Raw genomic sequence first — 21,837 nt, forward strand, 5'->3', positions numbered from 1 at the left:
ATACCAGCTTTGCATTCATTGTAAATCACATTTCAGAAGAGGCATTTACTGAGAGACAGCCAACACTTATGACAGCACAATTGTGGAAGAAACACACCAAATTCTTCTGGTAAGAGATTACAAAGTGTCAAACACTTCAAGGCCCTAAGTGAAAGGTCAAACAAACAACTGAACTGACAACTATGACAAACATTTGGATTTGGTAACATATAGACTATGTACTCACATTTTGTACTCACATTCTCACTACCTGGGAAAGTGACCAAATAACAATGGAAACTTAAAATGGTGTCCTGTTGGGACTTTTATTTAGACTTTCATCCCAACTCCAGTGGGTACAATGAAATTACATGGCTTTGAGTCACCATGGCAACAGTCTGAATCCCTCATACCCACCCAGTCCCCAGTCGGGACCGGAAGTCCTCAAGGTTTTCATCCCAATCAGAAGTCAATAAGGCCACCAATGTTTCTTTGTCTCAGAGGTTTATCTTTGTCTTTCCGTCATCATGAAGTCTCTTTTGCCTCTTGGAAGGTTACATTTTTTTTTTTTTTTTACAGACGCACAAAAATAAGTGGGTTGAGTTAAAAACCGGACACAGTAAAGACAGAGTTCATATATCATAGTTGCCCTGCCTGCTTCTCCCATTGTAAAACATCAACCCCTCTCACATCCCAACGTCCCCGACAAGTCCAATAGGGCAGAGGAGCGAGGAGAAACTAAGGAGGTCACTCCACAACTGTCTCCCAGTCCTATCTCGGAACAAACCTGGGTGTCCCTCACTCCCCTAAATCTAACCTCAACCTTCCCAAATCTGCAGTATTTTCCTGGCCATCCTTTCAGTCAGAAGACTCTCATGGGTAAGTGCAAGTCTGTCTCTTCTCCCCCGTCCGTCCATGTTCCTCTCTTGGAGATGGAGGTAAAGCATCAACAACCACCTGGCCAATCAGAGCCTTTTCCCCACTCAGGGGTTGGTAATTGGTTGGTGAGCGAGAGGGATTGAACGAGAGAGTTATGGTAGGGTTGATGTAGGAAAGGGGATGATGGGGGCAGGTTTAGATGCTGATAGACTGCAGGACTCTCCTCTCAGCATCGTTGAGGTGGCCAGAGAACATGCTGTAGCACGGAGACTGGGAAAACTGGATCAGGAAATCTGTCAGGTAGGCCTAAAAACACAAAGCACAAGAACGTTCACTTAAAAAGTGAAGGTAAGACATCAAAATACAACCCAAAATGTCACAGACCATTGAAATCTGTTCAATTTAACTTGATCAATCTCCTCAAGGACAAATTTTAAAAAAGCACAACCACATTTGCCCTGACTAGTCATGTTTGTGTAAACTAAATCTAAACTGAACAGATTAGCATTACCTGGAGGTCTATCTGATATATGGGGTCCTTCAAGGCATCTGGATCCTCCTCATCATCCTCCTCATAGTAGTTTTCATCTGGAAAAAAAAAACCACATGAAAAAAAACTAAAACAATTTGATACCTGTGAAACATGGCAGATAAAGCTCCAAAACGTCTGCCTGCCTAGTGCACTGATTGAGTAGACATCTGGAAGAGCCCGAGAGGGAAGTTCTCACCATATTTGTTGGAAGCGATGAGGTCAGAGAGAAGCTGCCCGGTCAGCCCTTCATCCTCCTCATCATCCTCCTCCTCCTCTTCCTCCCACATTCGTACTGAATCTGCAGTAACAACAAAACACTTTGGGATTAGCTACAATGGGGCCCAATTGATTTCATAACACTAAAAAACACACATACAGTTATCAGAGACCACATTTTCAACAGACAACACCAAGGTCATACGATTAAGAGACAGGAGGGTATTTACCAGCCAAATAAAGACATGAGTCTGACACAGCTTTCAAAACTGCTTTCAACTCTAGGTAAGGGAATAAATACACTGAACAAAAATATTTTAAAACGCAACAATTTCAAAGATTTTACTGAGTTACAGTTCATAAGGAAATCAGTAAAATTAAATAAATTATTTAGGCCCTAATCCATGGAATTCACATGACTGGGAATACAGATATTAATGTTGGTCATAGATAAGTAGGGGTGTAGATCAGAAAACCAGTCAGTATCTGGTGTGGCCACCATTTGCCTCATGCAGCGTGACATCTCCTTCACATAGAGTTGATCAGGCTGTTGATTGTGGCCTGTGGAATGTTGTCCCACTCATCTTCAATGGCTGTGCGAAGTTTCTGGATATTGGCGGGAACTGGAACATGCTGTCGTACACATCGATCCAGGGTTTGCCAAACATGCTCAACATGTCTGGTGAATATGCATTTTTAGCTTTCAGGAATTGTGTACAGATCCTTGCAACATGGGGCCGTGCATTATCATGCTGAAACATGAGGTGATGGCGGCGGATGAATGGCACGACAATGGACCTCAGGATCTTGTCACGGTATCTCTGTGCATTCAAATTGCCATCGCTAAAATGCAATTGTGATTGTTGTCCGTAGCTTACGCCTGCCCATACCATAACCCCAATGCCACCATGGGGCACTCTGTTCACAACGTTGACATCAGCAAACAGCTCGTCCACACGACGCCATACATGCTGTCTGTCATCTGCCCGGTACAGTTGAAAACGGGATTCATCAGTGAAGTGCACACTTCTCCAGCGTGCCAGTGGCCATCGAAGGTGATCATTTCACCACTTAAGTCGGTTACTACGCCAAACTGCAGTCAGATCAAGACACTGGTGAGGACGACGCGCACGCAGATGAGCTTCCCTGACACTGTTTCTGACAGTTTGTGCAGAAATTCTTCAGTTGTGTAAACCAACAGTTTCATTAGCTGTCCGTGTGGCTGGTCTCAGACGATCCAGCAAGTGAAGAAGCCGGATGTGGAGATCCTGGGCTGGCGTGGTTACACGTGGTCTGCGGTTGTGAGGCCAGTTGGACGTACTGGCAAATTCTCCAAAACAACATTGGAGGCGTCTCTAAAAGGTAGAGAAATTAACATTCAATTCTCTGGCAACAGCTCTGGCAGACATTCCTGCAGTCAGCATGCCAATTGCACGCTCCCTCAAAATCTGAGAGATCTGTGTGACAAAACGGCACATTTTAGAGCGACCTTTTTATTTTCCCCCAGCACAAGGTGCACCTGCGTAATGAGCATGCCGTTTAAATCAGCTTCTTGATGTGCCACAACTGTCAGGTGGATGGATTACCTTGGCAAATGAGAAATGCTCCCTAACAGGGATGTAAACAAATTTGTGCACAACATTTGAGAGAAATACGCTTTTTGTGCGTATGGAACATTTCTGGGATCGTTTATTTCAGCTCATGAAACATGGTACCAACACTTCATATGTTACGTTTATATTTTTGTTCAGTGTATATCCTTTTGTAATTTGTCTGAACTGTCCCCTCAAGGCCAAAGAGAGAAATTGACATGCGTGGCTGTTACATAGCTGTAACGGATCACCTGGACTCCAGTCTGCTGCGGCAGCTCTGGTTGCATTGGCCTCCACCACTGATGACAGCTCATTGACAATCAACTTAAAGACCTTCACTAGCAACGGAACGTTGGTCCACTTCTCTGGATCTGGAGAAAGCGAGAGCGAGACCTTATAGCAACACTAAGATGTGCATACCATCAAAGTGTAGACCACCAACAAAAACATTAACAATGAAGCAAATACATTCCTTATCATACACTAGGCCAGAGAATGGGGGAAGAGGGTGCTTATATGGATCATTCATTCATATAGGCAACGCAATTTTCTTCAGCAAATGTATAGCATTTTCTTGTTTATTCTCTTATATTTCGACTAAACGCTTAGAAAAACAGCTGATGACAAAGAGGATATCTGTATTGGTCGTACGCTTGGCAGATTTGGAGCGTGTGCGGATGCCCTCGTCAGGGCCGAAGACCTCCTCACCCTTGACAACGATGTCCTGGAGACGCTTGTCGTTTGTATTGAGGCCGTGCTGCAGAAGCTTACACAGGGCTACCGTACTAAACAGGGACGACACAGGAGAAGGGGAAACACAAACGTCATAAACAAAATAATGAATAGATTCTTAGCGTTTAACGGTTCAAATCCCTAGTAATAAAGGTGGAAAGGGGAGTACAGAGAGGAACACACATTTGCTTCAACGGGTGGACAACAGTCATATTCTACTTTATCATCTATCTTGGGGAGAGTGGCTGCTCCAGGGCCGACCCTAAGCCCTCACCTGACTTTGCCCTCATACTGTCCGTAGAAGAGGTGCTGTCGGCTCATCCATTCGGCCATGACAAACTCCAGGGCCGGTTTCCCTGTGGGGCCCGGCAGACTGCACAGGAACTCCAACAAAGGCTCCAGCTGAGAGTGGACCAGGTGGGCAAACACCATGATCAGAGACTGAGGAGAGGAGGAGAGAGATGATCAGAGACTGGGGAGAGGAGTCCAATGTTAGCAGGGTCTATACGGGTGGCAAAAGAGCAATCACTGAATAACCATGATGCAAGCCGCTATACAACAGATGAAAATCAATTGAATACAGGAAGTTTGACATTTTGACACCTCAACATCCCAGAAACCACTGAATCCCACCGATGGATTTAGAGGGGTCAGTTCCAGAGAGTGACAGACGGAGGGCTTTCGTTCTACCTGCATGACACTGAGTGTCTCGGCCTGCTGCATCTTGCTGAGGATGGCTCTGAGGATCTGGTCCAGCTGCTCTCCCAGCTCGGTGCTGGCGATCAGCGTAGACACCAGGCGGCCCACGAAGGCAGCAGTGAACTCTGATGTCCTAGGGTCAAGTAACTGGCTGACCACCTGCATCACGTACCACAGACCACTGTGGCCCTCCGTGTCCCTCCACTGGCCCACCTGCTCCAGGGCCACCGACACATACGCCCGCAGACACTCACCACCGTTCTGAAGAGGATGGGGTTTGAGTTCATTTCCATCAATTAATATATACAGGAGAGAAAAAATATATATATAAAAAGGTGTACAGGTATAAAAAATAGAGTTGGGATGAACATCTTTGGGCCCTTCTCAGTCTGTGTACCTGCATGGTGGTGTTGTCATCTGTGCGGAGGGTACACTGGGCCACCACAGGGAAGGCCTGGCAGACCAGCATCTCAGAGAGCGGGGTTTTGGTGTATCTGACCACTGTGGTCAAGATGTCTATGGCTGTCTGTCAGGGAGGTTGGGGGGGGAGCACAGGAGACAACTGTCAATATATGACTGACTTGGAGCCTAAGAGTTGATAGTCAATAATAGGGATGTTACGATTCACAATAAATCAGACCCCAATTCAAAAGGTTTAAAGATACAAGTGTATTGGTCCATTGGCCTGGCTACCCAGACTCCTTGCTTCGGCAAAACGCTACGCCATGACACAGACATTAGTATCCTCTCTGCAATGAGTATGGATCAGAGTACCACCCCGACCAGTCACTCAATGCAAACACATTCGGGCCGTCTGATTGGTCCAGAAACCGATGGGTTGGGCCAGAGTCAGAACATACATAGGTAAAGCGGCGGTTAGAAAATGTGATTATCTGAATGGTTAGAGAATATCCAAATCGCTGAGGACTTTGTCTTGTACAACGCCCCTTGTCACCACAAACGACGGCAGTCTCAGACTATGTATGTAGCGAATGACAGGCTAAACTGTGTGAGTCGTCAGGCTAAGTTGGTCCGTGGACAACAAACTGATCAAAATGTAGCATATTTTGGTCAGAAAATCAATTCAAAACGTAACAAAAATCGCCGGAACACAACTATAATTATTTTTTTTACATTCTTTCTACCTTCTGAAAATACCTTCAGTGTCGAACTACATGTAACTGTGTTGATAGTCATTGATCTACAAATCATTTTGGATGCCGAACACCACCAGGCAATATCAGTAGCCTAGACAAAAAGCGCACTCTGTCCAGCTTCGTGCACTGATCAACACAAGGTAGGCAGTCTGTTCCTGATCTTGCACATCTGCAGGCGGCACCTTCAGCAATCAAATGCTAAAAACGGCTTGCACGATATTAGCCTTTATTATTTGAGACAACCTGTGTCATTTTCTAGGTTATTGTTATCCATGTTGAAAATGGTGTTGTACCGGAATAAAAGTAAGCTACCTGAGACAACGCATCTGGCTATACCTGCTGAACAGGACTTACAATAGATTTGACTTTAAATTGTTCAGGAGTTTTGCTTCAAACTCATTTTAATTGTTTCGTTTTGCTTTAAAACAATCAATGTATATGGTCATTTTTAGATATACAGGGTAACGTAAACAATTTCATAGCAAGGACAGCAATCACTTTTGCAAGGCGCACTGCATGGCTGAAGCAAGAAGAGATACCTCGGAAAAAAACTTCTAAAACAGACAAAACCATTTGATTTTGTGCTATAGATTAGCTAATTTGTAAACGATAAATACGTCACTATTAATCTGCAAAAATGACAAGTTCATTAGTGGGTAATGGTGATTTCAGAAACAGGTAATGACAACAACAAAACTGGCTACATTGCCCCCCCACCCCAAATCGCATCGTGGTAGTGAGGTGGTAGATGACTCCATTATGGCTCATCTCAGGCTCAGCCCAGGTGCCTATATAATACATACCCCATAGACATACTCAGTGTATACCAAACATTAAGAACACCTGCTCTTTCCATGACAGAGTGACAAGGTGAATGCCATGATCCCTTATTGATGTCACTTGTTAAATCCACTACAAAATCAGTACAGAGGAGGCAACAGGTTAAATAAGTATTTTTAAGCCTTGAGTCAATTGAGACATCGATTGTGTGTGTGCGCCATTCAGAGGATGAATGTGCAACACAAAAAATGTAAGTGCTTTGAATGGGGTATGGTAGTAGGTGCCAGGCGCACTGGTTTGTTTTAGGAACTGCAACACTGCTGGGCTTTTCCTTGCTTTACATAAATATTCTGACCATTTAGTCAGTACTTTGTTGAAGCACCTTTGGCAGTGATTATAGCCTCAAGTCTTTTTGGGTATGACATTACAAGCTTGGCACACCTGTATTTGGGGAGTTTCTCCCAAACCTCTCTGCAGATACTCTCAAGCTCTGTCAGGTTGGATGGGGAGTATTGCTGCACAGCTATTTTCAGGTCTCTCCAGAGATGTTCGATCGGGTTCAAATCTGGGCTCTGGCTGGGCCACTCAAGGACATTTTGATTCTTGTCCCCAAGCCACTCCTGCATTGCCTTGGCTGTGTGCTTAGGGTCATTGTCCTGTTGGAAGGTGAACCTTTTCCCCAGTCTGAGGTCATGAGCGCTCTGGAGCAGGTTTTCATAAAGGATCTCTTTGTACCATTCATCTTTCCCTCGAGCCTGACTAGTCTCCCAGTCCCTGCCACTGAAAAACATCCCCCCCATCCCGCCACCACCATGCTTCATCGAAAGTATGGTGCCAGGTTTCCTCCAGACTGGAGTTCAAATTTGGTTACAACAGACCACATATTCTTGTTTCTCATGGTCTGAGAATCCTTTAGGTGCCTTTTGGCAAACTCAAAGCGGGCTGTTATGTGCCTTTTACTGAGGACTGGCTTCCGTCTGGCCACTCTACCATAAAGGCCTGATTGGTGGACTGCTGCAGAGATGGCTGTCCTTCTGGAAGATTCTCCCATTTTCACTAGAGCTCTGTCAGAGTGACCATCAGGTTCTTGGTCACCTCCCTGACCAAGGCCCTTCTCCCCCGACTGCTCAGTTTGGCGGGTGGGCAACTCTAGGAAGAGTCTTGGTGGTTCCAAATTTCTGGAGGCCACTGTGTTCTTGGGGACCTTCAATGCTGCAGAAATGTTTTGGTACCCTTCCCCAGATCTGTGCCGACACAAACCTGTCTCAGAGCTCTACGGACAATTCCTTCGACCTCATGGCTTGGTTTTTGCTCTGACACGCACTGTCAAATGTGGGACCATATATAGACAGGTGTGTGCCTATCCAAATCATGTCCAATCAATTGAATTTACAACAGGTGGACTCCAATCAAGTTGCAGAAACATCAAGGATGATCAATGGAAACAGGATGCACCGGAGCTCAATTTCGAGTCTCATAGCAAGGGGTCTGAAAACTTATGTAAATAAGGTATTTCTGTTTTTCCTTAAACATTTTGGGGTATTGTGTGTAAATTTTATACATTTTAAAATAAGGCTGTAACAAATAGTGGAAAAGGTCAAGGGGTCTGAATACTTTCAGAAGACACTGACACACACTGAAAAGTTTGGACACTTACTCATTCAAGGGTTTTTCTTTATTTTTACTATTTTCTACATTGTAGAATAATAGGGAAAACATCAAAACTATGAAATAACACATATGGAATCATGTAGTAACCAAAAAAAGTGTTAAATATAAAATATAAAATATGTTTTGATTTGTCAAAGTAGCCACCCTTTGCCTTGATGACAGCTTTCCATTCTCTCAACCAGCTTCATGAGATAGTCACCTGGAATGCTTTCCCAATAGTCATGAAGGAGTTCCCTCATACGGTGAGCACTTGTTAGCTGCTTTTCCTTCACTCTGCGGTCCAACTCATCCCAAACCATCTCATTTGAGTGACTGTGGCGGCCAGGTCATCTGATGAAGCACTCCATCACTCTCCTTCTTGGTAAATAGCCCTTACATAGCCTGGAGGTGTGTTGGGTCATTGTCCTGCTGAAAAACAAATGATAGTCCCGCTAAACCCAAACCAGATGGGATGGCGTATCGCTGCAGAATGCTGTGGTAGCCATACTGGTTAAGTGTGCCTTGAATTCTAAATAAATCACTGACAGTGTCACCAGCAAAGCACCCCCATACCATCACACCTATTCCTCCATTGCTTCACGGTGGGAACAACACATGCGGAGATCATCCATTCACCTACTCTGCGTCTCACAAAGACACGGCAGTTGGAAACAAAAATCTACAATTTGGACTCATCAGACCAAAAGGACAGATTTTCACCGGTCTAATGTCCATTGCTTGTGTTTCTTGGCCCAAGCAAGTCTCTTCCTCTTATTGGTGTCCTTTAGTAGTGGTTTCTTTGCAGCAATTCGACCATGAAGGCCTGATTCACAGTCTCCTCTGAACAGTTGATGTTGAGATGTGTGTTACTTGAACTCTGAAGCATTTATTTGGGCTGCAATTTCTGGAGGCTGGTAACTAATGAATTTATCAGCAGCAGAGGTAACTCTGGCTCTTCCTTTCCTGTGGTGGTCCTCATGAGAGCCAGTTTCATCATAGCGCTTGATTGTTTTTGCAACTGCACTTGAAGCAACTTCCAAAATTGTTGATATTGTCCAGATTGACTGAACTTCATGTCTTAATGTAAAAGGACTGTCAATTCTCTTTGCTTATTTGAGCTGTTCTTGCCATAATATGGACTCGGTATTTTACCAAATAGGGCTATCTTCTGTATACCACCCCTATCCTGTCACAACACAACTGACTGGCACAAACACATTAAGAAGGAAAGAAATTCCACAAATTAACTTAAGGCACACCTTTTAATTGAAATGCATTCCAGGTGACTACCTTATGAAGCTGGTTGAGAATGCCAAGAGTGTGCAAAGCTGTCATCAAGGCAAAGGGTTGCTACTTTGAATTATCTAAAATACATTTTGATTTGTTTAACACTTTTTGGGTTACTACATGAGTTATTTCATAGTTTGATGTCTTAGCGATTGTTCTAAAATGTAGAAAATAGTAGAAATAAAGAAGAACCCTTGAATGAGTAGGTGTCCAAACTTTTGACTGGTAGTGTGTGTGTCAGTGCCTTCTGAAAGTATTCAGACCCCTTGACCTTTTCCACATTTTGTTACAGCCTTATTTTAAAATGGATTACATTTTAAGTCCTTAAAAAGTCCAATCTACACACAATACCCCAAAATGACTAAGGGAAAACAGATATACCTTATGTAGAACATAGTAAAAAATTAAAACCCTTGAATGAGTAGGTGTCCAAACTTTTGACTGGTACACACACCTCGTCCTAATATTTATATATTTCTTAATTCCATTCTTTTACTCATAGATGTGTGTGTATTGTTTGATATTACTGCACAGTCGAAGCTAGTAACAAGCATTTCACTACACCCACAGTAACATCCACTAAATAGGTGTATGCGACCAATAAAATGTGATTTTGACTTAATATAAGTTTCAAATGGAAGGCAAACAGATCGTCATCGGTAGCACCATAGACTCCACTGATCAACCAAAACAGGCTCAATAACTCAATGCGTGGATACACTCCTATTGAATATGCATTCACCTGGATAGTGAGTAGGCTTATGCAATCTTAAACTTACCCAGTTCATCAAATACAACTATTACCATTATGTTATGCAGTTAGATTGTTGCATTAATGCATACATGGCTGTCTCTGGGAAATGTTGTCACACAAAATGTCACATTTAATAATATTGAATATCGGCCTTCCTTGACCCCCAAAAATTGGTATAGGCCCTAGAAAATCTATATCGGTTGTTCTCTAAGGAGTGCCAAGCAGAGATGCATCGGGCCCCATTTTTACAGTCTTTGGTATGACTTAGCCAGGGATCGAACTCCCAACCTTTCAATCTCAGAGCGGACACTATCCACAAGGCTACTGTGTTGGTCTGACGCATAATGCTGATGTAAAGTAAGGTCTTGCACAAAGTGGACTTACTGCACACATGCCGAAGGGGATCTTGTCAGGGGGGGCCTGCATAATGCTGACCAGGGTGGGGATGAGGCGCATCTGCATGGGTCCCTGGCAAGCCTCGATTTGGGCCAGCTCCTTAAAGATGTCCTGGGACAGAGACGCCACCACTGAGTCTGGGGAGAGGACAGGAGAGTTCAATACAGTGGCACAAGTTTATGTGAAAGGTTGGGATAGATGTAAGCCATATGGTAATACCTCAATCTGTCTATCAGACTCAACTATGAACTAAATGAGTGCCAACTCCCAAGGTTAGTTACCTACCGTTACTATACTTGAGGAAGATGGCGATGGTGAGGGGGCAGATCTTGTTCTCTGCGCTGGTGGTGAAGGCTGGGTCCACGGTGGAGACGATACACAGGGTCTCCATGACCAGGGTGAGAACCTCAGCGCTGAACTGGGCTGCCAGCTGCACCAGCCCGTCCAGAACAGCAGGCAGGAACGGCTGCAGGACATGGGTACTCTCGGACAGCTTCAGCTGGTCACAGTACCTGAGAAGATCACACACACATTTACCACCTGTACGCCAACACACTTACTGTGACGGTGTTGTGATTGTTTTTGTTGTAAGGCTAGTTGGGTGACAAACTAGAGGCATTTATGCATCCATCTATGCCATCACTGCTTTTACCTGGTCTAACTTATTGTTATTATGACTGGAGGGGAAAAAAACCTCTACCGTGCTCTATACAGCATGTCAGAAGTATAGAGGTTTAAGCTTTCTTAAACTACGCTCAAAAACAATACTTTGTTATTTTTTCCCCCATTAGTCCACTGTTGATACAGTCACTGGCCACATCATCATGATGCAAGTGCCACTACTTCTTGAAAGTCCAATATCTTGAAAACTTGACTGCTGACATGGAAAACATTTTGGGAATGTATCAATAGCGGAATGGAAAAAAAATATATACCATATATATATTTTATTATTGTTTTGATGGATTTTCCCTTTAAGTGTTGATCTCACTCACCCCCAGATGGCGCGTACAGCTGAGATGCGGACCGAGGGAGGTTGGCTGTCGTGCAGGCCGCTGACGGTGGCCTGGAGGAACTGCTGGATGAGCTCAGGGGTCATGGCTGCTGTGAAGCGGCTGGCTGCCCAAAGGGCACGGCCCAGCAGGAATGGAGAGGCCGCTGGGGGGAACGAGTTAAGGGACAGGTGGTTATTATGTAGCTACATCTCAATTTGATTCATTTAGCTCTTATCCAGAGTGACTTACAGTTAGCTAGGTAGGCACATACTGTACTGTGAGCCACGTTCAAACTCAAGAGTCCACGGCTGCAGTGTATGCAGGTTATAGTTTCTCCCTTACACTTCATTGACATCTTGATCACTGTCAGACAAGAACATACAGTGCCTTCCCAAAAGTACTCAGACCCCTTGACTTTTTCCACAATGTTACATTACAGCCTTATACTAAAATTGATTTAAAAAAATAACAAATCCTCGGCCATCTACACACAGTACCCCATAATGACAAAGCAAAACAGGTTTATACATTTTTGCAAATTTACGAGAAAAAAACAGAAATACCTTATTTACATAAGTATTTAGACCCTTCGCGATGAGACTCGAAATTCACCTCAGGTGCGTCCTGTTTCTTTAGACTATCCTTGAGATGTTTCTACAACTTGGAGTCCACCTGTGGTAAATTCAATTGATTAGACATGATATGGAAAGGCATACACTTGTCTACATAAGATCCCACAGTTGACAGTGCATGTCAGAGCAAAAACCAAGCCATCAAGTCAAAGGAATTGTCCTCAGAGACAGGATTGAGTCGAGGCACAGATCTGGGGAAGGGTACCAAAATATTTCTGCAGCATTGAAGGCCCACAAGAACACAGTGGCCTCAATCATTCTTAAATGGAAGAAGTTTGGAACCACCAAGACTCTTCCTAGAGCTGGCAGCCCAGGCAAACTGAGCAATCAGGGGAGAAGGGCCTTTGTCCGGGAGGTGACCAAGAACCCGATGCTCACTCTGACAGAGCTTTAGAGTTCCTTTGTGGAGATGGGAGAACCTTCCAGAAGAACAATGTTAAAAATGAATGGAGCAAAGTACTGAGGGATCCTTGATGAAAACCTGCTCCAGAGTGCTCAGGACCCCAGACAGAGCCAAAGGTTCACCTTCCAACAAGACAACGACCCTAAACACACAGTCAAGACAATGCAGGAGTGGCTTCGGGACAAGTATCTGAATGTCCTTGAGTGGCCAAGCCAGAGCCTGGACTTGTACCCGATCGAACATCTCTGGAAAGCCCTGAAAATAGCTGTGCAGCAACGCTCCCCATCCAACCTGACAGAGCTTGAGAAGAATTGGAGAAACTCCCCAAATACATGTGCCAATCTTGTAGCGTCATACCCAAGAAGACTCGATGCTGTAATCGCTGCCAAAGGTGCATCAAAGTACTGAGTAAAGGGTCTGATTACCTATGTAAATGTGATATTTAAGTTATTTTTAATAAATTAGCAAAAATTGATAACCTGTTTTTGCTTTGTCATTATGGGGTATTGTATGTAGATGAACGAGGGAAAAAAAACAATTTTATCAATTTTAGAATCTAATAAAATGTTGAAAAAGTAAAGGGGTCTGAAAACTTCCCGAAGGCACTATAACCAAACACTGCTGCCCAGGAGCTGAGCAAGAGATCTCAGACTGACTAACCTGTGAGGTTGAGGTCAGCCAGGATGACGTTAGCCAGGAAGCCGTGCATATCAAACTGAACACGGCCACTCTTCACATTCTCTGTGATGATGGTCTTTACTGAGCCCAGAGCTAACAAACACGCCTCATGGACCTTCCACCTGCAGGACGGGATAACACAGGGGTGAGGAGAGCGCAGACCTAGAGTCTGACTGCATGGTGATTGTTTAGCTATGGTGTGAATCTCAATAGTCAAGTGATCTCCTCCTTGTCTCCTTTCCTCAGTCTGCACGGACATAAAAATACCTGGACAGATGAAAGCAAATTCCTGAAAGGCATCCATTTCGCCTTCACCTAGCCGGTGTTTTCAGGTCAGTGCATAGGACAAACAGGAGACAAGAAGAGGAAGCCACTAATGACTTCAGAGAGACAACCGCTGTCTATTGTCATGCTGCCGGTGTGTGTGGTCCTCACCAGTGTTCGTTGCCACTGTTCTTGGCCTGCTCTGCTTCCTGCAGGTGTCTCGTCGCTGCCGCCGCCAACGCTGCCGCACTCTCGTTCTGGAACTCTGTCGCCACAGCCTGTTGGAAGAGGAGAAAGGTTGAATTGAAAAAAATAAGTATTGTGATGTCTCCAAAAAGGTCACATTGACCAGTGCCTACACATGGAATGGTAGCCGTCTGCGTGTGGGAGTATTATTTCACGAGGGTTTAAAACATAGAGCCACAGAAAGGAGTGCACCCTATGGGGAATAAGGTAACATTTCAGAATAGCCCAAACTGTTAGTGTCCCACGTGAAGTTCTCACCAGCAGCAGGTCCTGGGCTGAGATCCTGACGGAGTAGGAGAAGGTGTCGTCATCCTCGTCCTCCACAAACTGCTGGGGGTTGGCCGTCCACACCTTGATCTACGGAGAAATTACTACGGATGAAGAACACATACACAATACCAACCGATGTCGTCTTTGTTTTGGGACAAAAACGGATTCTCTTAAAAATGTCACACACACACACACACACAGGGGTGAGGTTGTTCGTACCTGATCCTCGGTGATCTGCATGTAGACAATGATGTAGTAGATCAGCTCAGGCAGAGCCCTCTTCACAGTGCTCTTGAACTTGCTGTTCTCCAGCAACGTGTGGATGAACTCAAAGATACTAAACACCAGGTTCTCAAAGCCCAGAACCTCACCTGGGAGAAAAATGCACACAAATAAATACCTCGAATCTCAACCAAGACGACTTATGTCTAGATCAGCCCGTGTCACAGATTGATTTAATTTATTCGACAATGGAAAAAAAGTACATATACAGCCAGTAAAGATATGAATAGGATAAGGACGTACTCACCGTCAGAGTCAATGGGGTCGTCTACCTCCTCTGTGTAGTTGACTTCTGTTCTGACATAAGTGCACACACGGTTAAGGAAACCCCCATTCTCAGGACATCGACCATTCTCTACAGCTAGGTGGGCTCGCTAGCTCCCATTAAAAAAAAAAAAGGGCAAAGTGGAGATAATAGCTCATTATTGACAGATGTGAACCAAAGGGAACGAAGACAACGAGCTACAATAAGATGAAAGAGCAGAGGACATAGTTGCATTGTGAAGGATATAAAGCAGCGCTCTCTGTCAGGGTGTTCCAGACGATGGGCAGGATCTGCTGCATGGACAAAACCATGGGTTTGGGGAAGTTCTTCACTAGAGCAGTCACAGCCTTTGGAGGAGATAAAAAGGTAGAGAGAAGGATGGATCAGGACAACTGATAAGATTTGGCCTCCGGATCCCAAATTAAATCCATGGGAGTATAAATCCTTCTGTGGTCATCTTCTCACCTTGAGGACCTCCATCTTGAGGCCGCTGTCTGAGGAGGGTCCATCAGGCATCTGCAGGGCCTGAATGAATGCCTCAGTGAACTGCTGCACTACGGGGAAGATCAGGGCCTTGGCCGCACCCTTCTCCAGCTCCTCTATCGCACAGATAAGATAGGCACAGGTGGTGAAGATCTCCACGGCTCTGGAGCGGGTACGGATGCTGTAGATCTCCATCATGGTGAAGATCTTGTACATCTCAGGCAGAATTACTGGGGCCACCAGAGGCATCTGAGTATCTGTCACCTCACGGGTAAACTCTTTGAGAAAAGGCCAGAGGGATGAAGTGAACACGGAGCAAATACAAATGGAGCACAAGAAGAGGAGGTCGATTTGGAATTGGGGATGTGTGTGTCCTTACCTGTGAGGACCCTCATGGCCCCGTGCACTGCGCTGACGTCACCGCTGACCAACATGTCCATGAGAAGGGTGAAGAGCCGAGGCCAGGCTTCGGGCCAGTCCCAGTGGGCGATGGCCGACACAGCGTAGGCCACGCTGGACCGCACCTTACTGATGGCCTCCCTGAGACCCCCAGGCAAAAGCTCCCTGATGGCTGCCTTGGCCTGGAGAGAGAGAGGGAGAGAGAGAGAGAGAGGGGGTAATTTAGGCATCATTAGCTGTTTATTAAATCCTCCTCAATGTTTTGAAATAGCTAGCCATTGACAATGATCCATTTCAACTAGGCTAGTTGAAAGAATGACATGGCGCTTTGCTTACCCGGTCTGTGGTCTCTGGGGGCCTGAACTTCTCAGACAGGGAACACCAGTGGGTCTCCACATACTGCTTCAGGATGACTGAGGCCAACTGAACACATACAGTGTAATGAATTAATTGAATGATAGATATAGCAGTGTGAAGGAGATGCTGAGAAGTAGTCACACACCATATAACTACAATTTTTCTGCTAACTAACCTGACGAATGGCCAGAGCTCCCTGAGGATCCACAGTTAGCTCTGAAAGGTGGACTCCAAACTCTACAAGACAAATTGAGCAACATCAACACAGTGGAGAGATCATCAGGCATACAGACACTCTTGGAAGCACACTAGCCATGTCATGGGGGGTGGGGGGCATGCATGCATGGAACGCAGGGACAAAATGTCCAAAAGATTTGACTCATGACCAACTCGTCGACAAGTCGAAGTACCTTTGAACATTTACAACAAGCACTGGAGAACACTTCCAAAGGGTTTTATGCTCGTCAGTAGGACTCATCCCCTCTTCCCTTCAACGTACTACCACTCTGTCCCCAGCTTTAACTGAGTGACATCAGAGTCCAGGAGACAATGTTCTATACATAGAGCAGCTCCCTCAGAAAGTGGCCTGCTGGGCCCATTCTTGCTGCTGTGACACTGCAGTGGATCCTGACAGACAGCCTGCACAATCAGCCTTTTTAGCCGTGTCAGAGAGGAACGCCACAGACAAAGGCACTGTACACGCTGTCCCTATATTCACCCCCCACTCTATTTTGGATTAATGGCAAACTGGTTTAGGGTAGCTACTGTACTTTACTATATAGCTAAATAAGCATATGGTAGCTATTCATTCAACACCCATAGGATAGTAGGGGAAGGGCGTGTGCGGTATTGAAATTAAACACGAAACAATGTTTTTCCTGGGATATTAAAATATGAAAAAAAGCATAGTTGTCAAAACGACTGATGCCGTCAGTTTTCAAAGGCTGGAATCCGCAAGGTAGAATACGGTGTAATCATATTCGCGGGAAACTTTCCAGATCGAATGGTTACAATAGCGACCCTAAAACGATTTCACAGCCTTGATTATCATTCATCCTATCACCTGTCACCCTTCTAGAATTCCAAGTGGAAAGCAGGGCTCTGGGCTCGAAATAAGATCTCACGAATGTAAATTGCTAGCTAGCTATCAAGTCTTACCTGCTGCTTATAGTCAGTCCACCTAGCAAACTATTATTTGCACGTATTAGTTAACTTGCCATTTTAATTGCAGGCAGTTAAAATAGATTCTCCCTGGTTGAATTGATCCGCCATCATGTGTGTGGATGCTAGTTACAACAGAGTGGAATTAAATTTCTGCTAAATTAGCTAGCAATCAAGAATGCTCGAGGCAGACAGCCTCTCTCTCTCACACACACACACACACACACACACACACACAGAGAGAGAGAGAGCTAACTAACTTGTTAGCCGCTAACTTAGGTAGGTAGTTGGGAATAGGCTAACTACATTCATTTGCGCCACTTGCTAGCCAATTGGAGAGAACCGAACATAATATATTTTTTAATCATAACAAGCCAACATGACAGTATTTTTTTTGTCTGCTGTACAGTAGCTAGCATTTATCTTTCCGTACAGACCCATCATATGCATGGAATTTAGCTATCATGTCATTTCACTCTTGACAACAGCTGTTCTAGCAATGCTAGAGTCCATGCTTAACTTACCCTCTGTCACTTCCAACACTTTTATTTGCTCCTCAGCGGCTGCTCGCACTTCTTGAACCGGGGACAGGATAGCCGTTAACGTATCAATCAGGGCTTCTTTAAGTCCTTGTTGAACCGGTCCGGCAGAGGCCGACCGAGGACCTGTCGCACTCATGCCTGCCATGTTTTCACCCGCAAAGCCTGGAAGCCCGCTACAGCGGTCGTCACTAGTTAACACAGGCACCAAGTCATACATGCCGCATATTTATACAATTGATCTTCTTAAAATCAGATTTTTTAACATAACCACACGGCCTTAAAACTAAATTAACACCCCAAAGCAATTATTATTTTTTTTTTTTACGATATACGCAATTTTGACTTTGTGATTGTGGCTGTGTCTATTGGAAACACGCTAGTCTTAATTTAAATGTAGGGTTAGGCATGATGTTAGCAATGCGGTTAGGGTGAAGGCTAGGTTTAAAATCAGATTTTAATTAGATACATTTTAGAAATGGGCGGTGTTTAGTCATAATTATGACATAGTGGCTGTGTTAACTAGTGACGACCAGTCTTGGGGACCAGTGGGCGGGACTTCGAAATAACTTTTTTTCTTCCAAGATGATGCTTGGGCTTGTGATTAGCTCCATCTTTTGGCTAGGATGTGATACAACCAACAGTAAAAAGTAAATCGGGTGTCCACTGCCTTCAAAATAATTGTTGCTCCGAGGAACTTTGGTCTTAACTTGAGAAAGTCAACGTTAGGCAAAATAGCCAGATTGAGTATAATGACGATTGTTGTATAATGAAGACACACTTACCCCCAGACACATGATGACCCTATAGTGACTATTGTGATTGTGCTTTCACTCAATTGAACCTGCTTCTTTACACATCACATGGGATGAATGTAAATAGTTTTTAAATCCTCCATCTACTTCATCTTAACAGAGGTGAATGTATTGTGTTGGATACCTGCCTAGTGCCTACTGGACATTTGCTATGATCGCTCCAATTGTTTGAAATCAGTACAGATGAAGAAAAGGTGATCAGGGAATTTAGTCTCTTTAGTTGCAGTCTTGGCCTCGTAATACAATACTATTCAGCTGATCAAATATCTGTTTTGTTCTTTGTTCAAGTAATTACCAGGAGAGCAACAAAACTAGTTTCATCCTCCACACTTACGTTTTAAAGTTATAATAGGTCAGGCTACTGAAGAATAGACCAGTTCCTAAATGTTGCATCTTATGTGGCTGTGGCAACATGCAACAGAGACTGTTATCTACCATGAAGGCCATTTTGAAGGTTTGCTGATCTTGTTTTTCAAGCTGACAGTTGACTGGACAAACAGATCATAACTGCCTCACACCATTGATGATCATCTATACACCATCAATTCAGGACACCATAGAGCTATAGAGAGCCTTTGTCTCCGAGACTCTGTCCAAAAACAACCCCTCACCCCTCTAGTTTTGCAGTTCTGAAATAAGTGGATAGGCGTAAGCGACATAACCCAGAAGCTCCCCTAGACTAATCGGAAGACTAGGTGAAAATCACAGTATAATAACCTAGTTTTACACCTATCCAATCCCTTCAGATCTGCAAACCCCAAAGAGGTTAAGGACCTGGGGTTGTTTTTGGAAGAAGCCATTCTATAGCCACCCACTGGGCATTGTCATCATGTTTATATTGTTCTTTCATTTTTCATTCACCTAACACCAGCACATATGGTAAGTGAATTTTCGGCTTCGACGGGGTGAACTCATTATCTACGCGCAAATCCTCCCATCCCATTTACTCAGACAGTGTAGCACTCTGCTTTTACAGCTGTAATTTAAGTCTTTGTACAAAATGTACAGGAAGTACTAGACACATGGAAAAGCAACATACATTGAAAACACTCAATGTAAAAATAGAAAAAGCCAGGTGGTTTTAGGTGCTAAAATTACACTCACTTACTGCTGCAGCGAGTTTGGCTAGGAAAACAGAGGAGAGACATCAAGGTAAACATACTAAATGAACGTAATAGCTGAAATCTGGTTTCCCACCACTGTCACAGTGCCACTATTTGAAAAGGGCAAGGGTATGCCTCAAGAGTGGGGCTTGGTGTACTCTCATGTCCAAATCTGGCAAAAGTTGACAAATAAATACATAAATACTGCTATACGCTAGTAACACACAGAGCCATGACCGAGTATAGTCATATGGCTAAAGGTGTCTGGCCGTTGGGGTACTGTAACTTTCCTTAATACAGAGAGGGTCATCATGGTTGTGATCTGGTAGTAGGGCAAGGCTGCGGCCATAAAGGAGGCTCAGTTTGAAGAATATGGACATGACAGAAAATAGCAGCTTACAAAAAGAAATGGGACTGAGCGTCTGCACAAAATCTTTTTCTTCATTTTTTAAGCAAAGAGTTTGGTTTATGTAGAAACAAGCAATGTTTTGCATTTGGATATTTGCCTCTCCATTAAAAGAGTTAAAGCTTTAAAAATAAATAAAAAGATTCCCCCTCTGACAATGTAGGCCGATGTTGGTGACAAAAAGCAGACAGCCTGGGGAGAGCTCACAATGGAGATACTATAGATAACATATACACTGAGTGTACAAAACATTAGGAACACCTGCTCTTTCCATGACACAGACTGACCAGTTGAATCCAGGTGAAAGCTATGATCCTTTATTTATGTCACTTGTTAAATCCACATCAATCATTGTAGATGAAGGGGAGGAACAGGTTAAAGAAAGATTTTTAAGCCTTGAGCCAGGCGCACTGGTTTGTGTCAAGAACTGCAATGCTGCTGGGTTTTTCACACTCAACAGTTTCCCATGTGTATAACAATGGGCCACCACCCAAAGGACATCCAGCCAATTTGACACAACTGTGGGAAGCATTGGAGTCAACATGGGCCAGCATCCCTGTGGAATGCCTTCGACACCTTGTAGAGTCTATGCCCCTACAAATTGAGGTTGTTTTGAATGTTTGAATGTGTTCTTAATGTTTAGTTCACTCAGTGTACATAAAATATACAATCTGAAATATATTTTATATATATTAAATTGTGGTAGAGTTCAATATTTTACTACACAACATTAGGGTGGCATGTCTGCTTCTTTTTCTTCTTTTAATCCTATTTTATATAAACCAGAGGAAAGTAAAGAAAAACAAATTAATAAATGAACAAACAAATGTGGGAAAATGGAAACTAAGCAACAGACGGCAGCCTCGTCCCCCGACCCCACCCCTACCCAGGGTGCACCATCACAGGGGGCGGCTGAGGCCTGCTAGCTGTACAGCGCAGTGAAACATACCTTACATCTTAGCTCATTTTACACGTACAGTCGTGATCAAGGCACAGGGATCTTCTACAAGTCATTTTTTTTCAATAAAGTTGTACAAAATAATACATTTTTCAGTCTGTACAAGAATAATAGTCCAGCAGTAAAATAAAGACAGACATACTGAAAGCTCGGAGGCTGGGAGAGAGGAGAGGTGGCAGGGGAAAAGACAGGGATGTGACTGCATACAGTAAGTGATGAGGGCCGGACTCTGTGTGTGTCATGTCTATCTTTTGCTTCCTCAACTTTTTCTTTCTGTTTTTTTGCTGTTATTTTATCCTTATTAAATAAAAACGCTCCTATAATCCCCACATGTTGAAAATAGTTAATGTTTAAGGTGCTGGACTTGGGTAGCAGCAGGAAGGTAGGGAGAAGGGGAGGGGTGATTTGGGAGGTAGGAAACAGGAGAATCAGGGTTAAATGGTGCACAAAGGCAGATCGCACACATAGTGTACACCAACACACAATATGGGGGACCAATGAACTTAAAAGTTGACTTGTGTTTTTACAGGAATATATATATATATAAATATATATATACACACGTATGTGTATATGTATACATATATGTATACATATACGTATATGTGTGTATATACATACATGTGTGTGTGTATGTATACATATACACATACATACATGTGTATGTATATATATATATATATACACACACACACATACATATATACACATACATACATACACAGTACCAGTCAAAAGTTTGGACACAACTACTCGTTCAAGGGTTTTGCTTTATTTTTACTATTTGGAATATGGAATCATGTAGTAACCAAAAAACTGTTAATCAAATCAAAATATTTTATATATGAGATTCTTCAAAGTAGCCACCCTTTGCGTTGATGACAGCTTTGCACACTTTTGGCACTCTCTAAACCAGCTTCATGAGGTA

At 43.8% G+C, this 21,837-nt stretch overlaps 1 protein-coding gene across 1 annotated transcript; it reads right to left on the reverse strand.

The window, feature by feature from the left end:
• Positions 1-2: 2 nt before the first annotated feature.
• LOC120065671 (importin-9-like) lies at positions 3-17,775 on the reverse strand. Its single transcript, XM_039016738.1, has 22 exons — positions 17,613-17,775; positions 16,103-16,164; positions 15,907-15,993; positions 15,551-15,752; positions 15,154-15,449; positions 14,935-15,035; positions 14,671-14,729; positions 14,361-14,512; positions 14,130-14,228; positions 13,797-13,903; positions 13,344-13,483; positions 11,649-11,811; positions 10,939-11,165; positions 10,642-10,790; positions 5,027-5,155; positions 4,621-4,890; positions 4,205-4,371; positions 3,850-3,983; positions 3,450-3,569; positions 1,587-1,688; positions 1,370-1,446; positions 3-1,164 (listed from the first exon to the last, which is right to left on the reverse strand). Exons 1-22 carry the CDS (start codon positions 17,773-17,775, stop codon positions 1,054-1,056), a joined length of 3,117 nt encoding a protein of 1,038 aa, XP_038872666.1. The 3' UTR covers positions 3-1,053.
• Positions 17,776-21,837: the final 4,062 nt, after the last annotated feature.

Source organism: Salvelinus namaycush, chromosome 20 (assembly GCF_016432855.1).
Source record: "Salvelinus namaycush isolate Seneca chromosome 20, SaNama_1.0, whole genome shotgun sequence".
Taxonomy (NCBI): domain Eukaryota; kingdom Metazoa; phylum Chordata; class Actinopteri; order Salmoniformes; family Salmonidae; genus Salvelinus; species Salvelinus namaycush.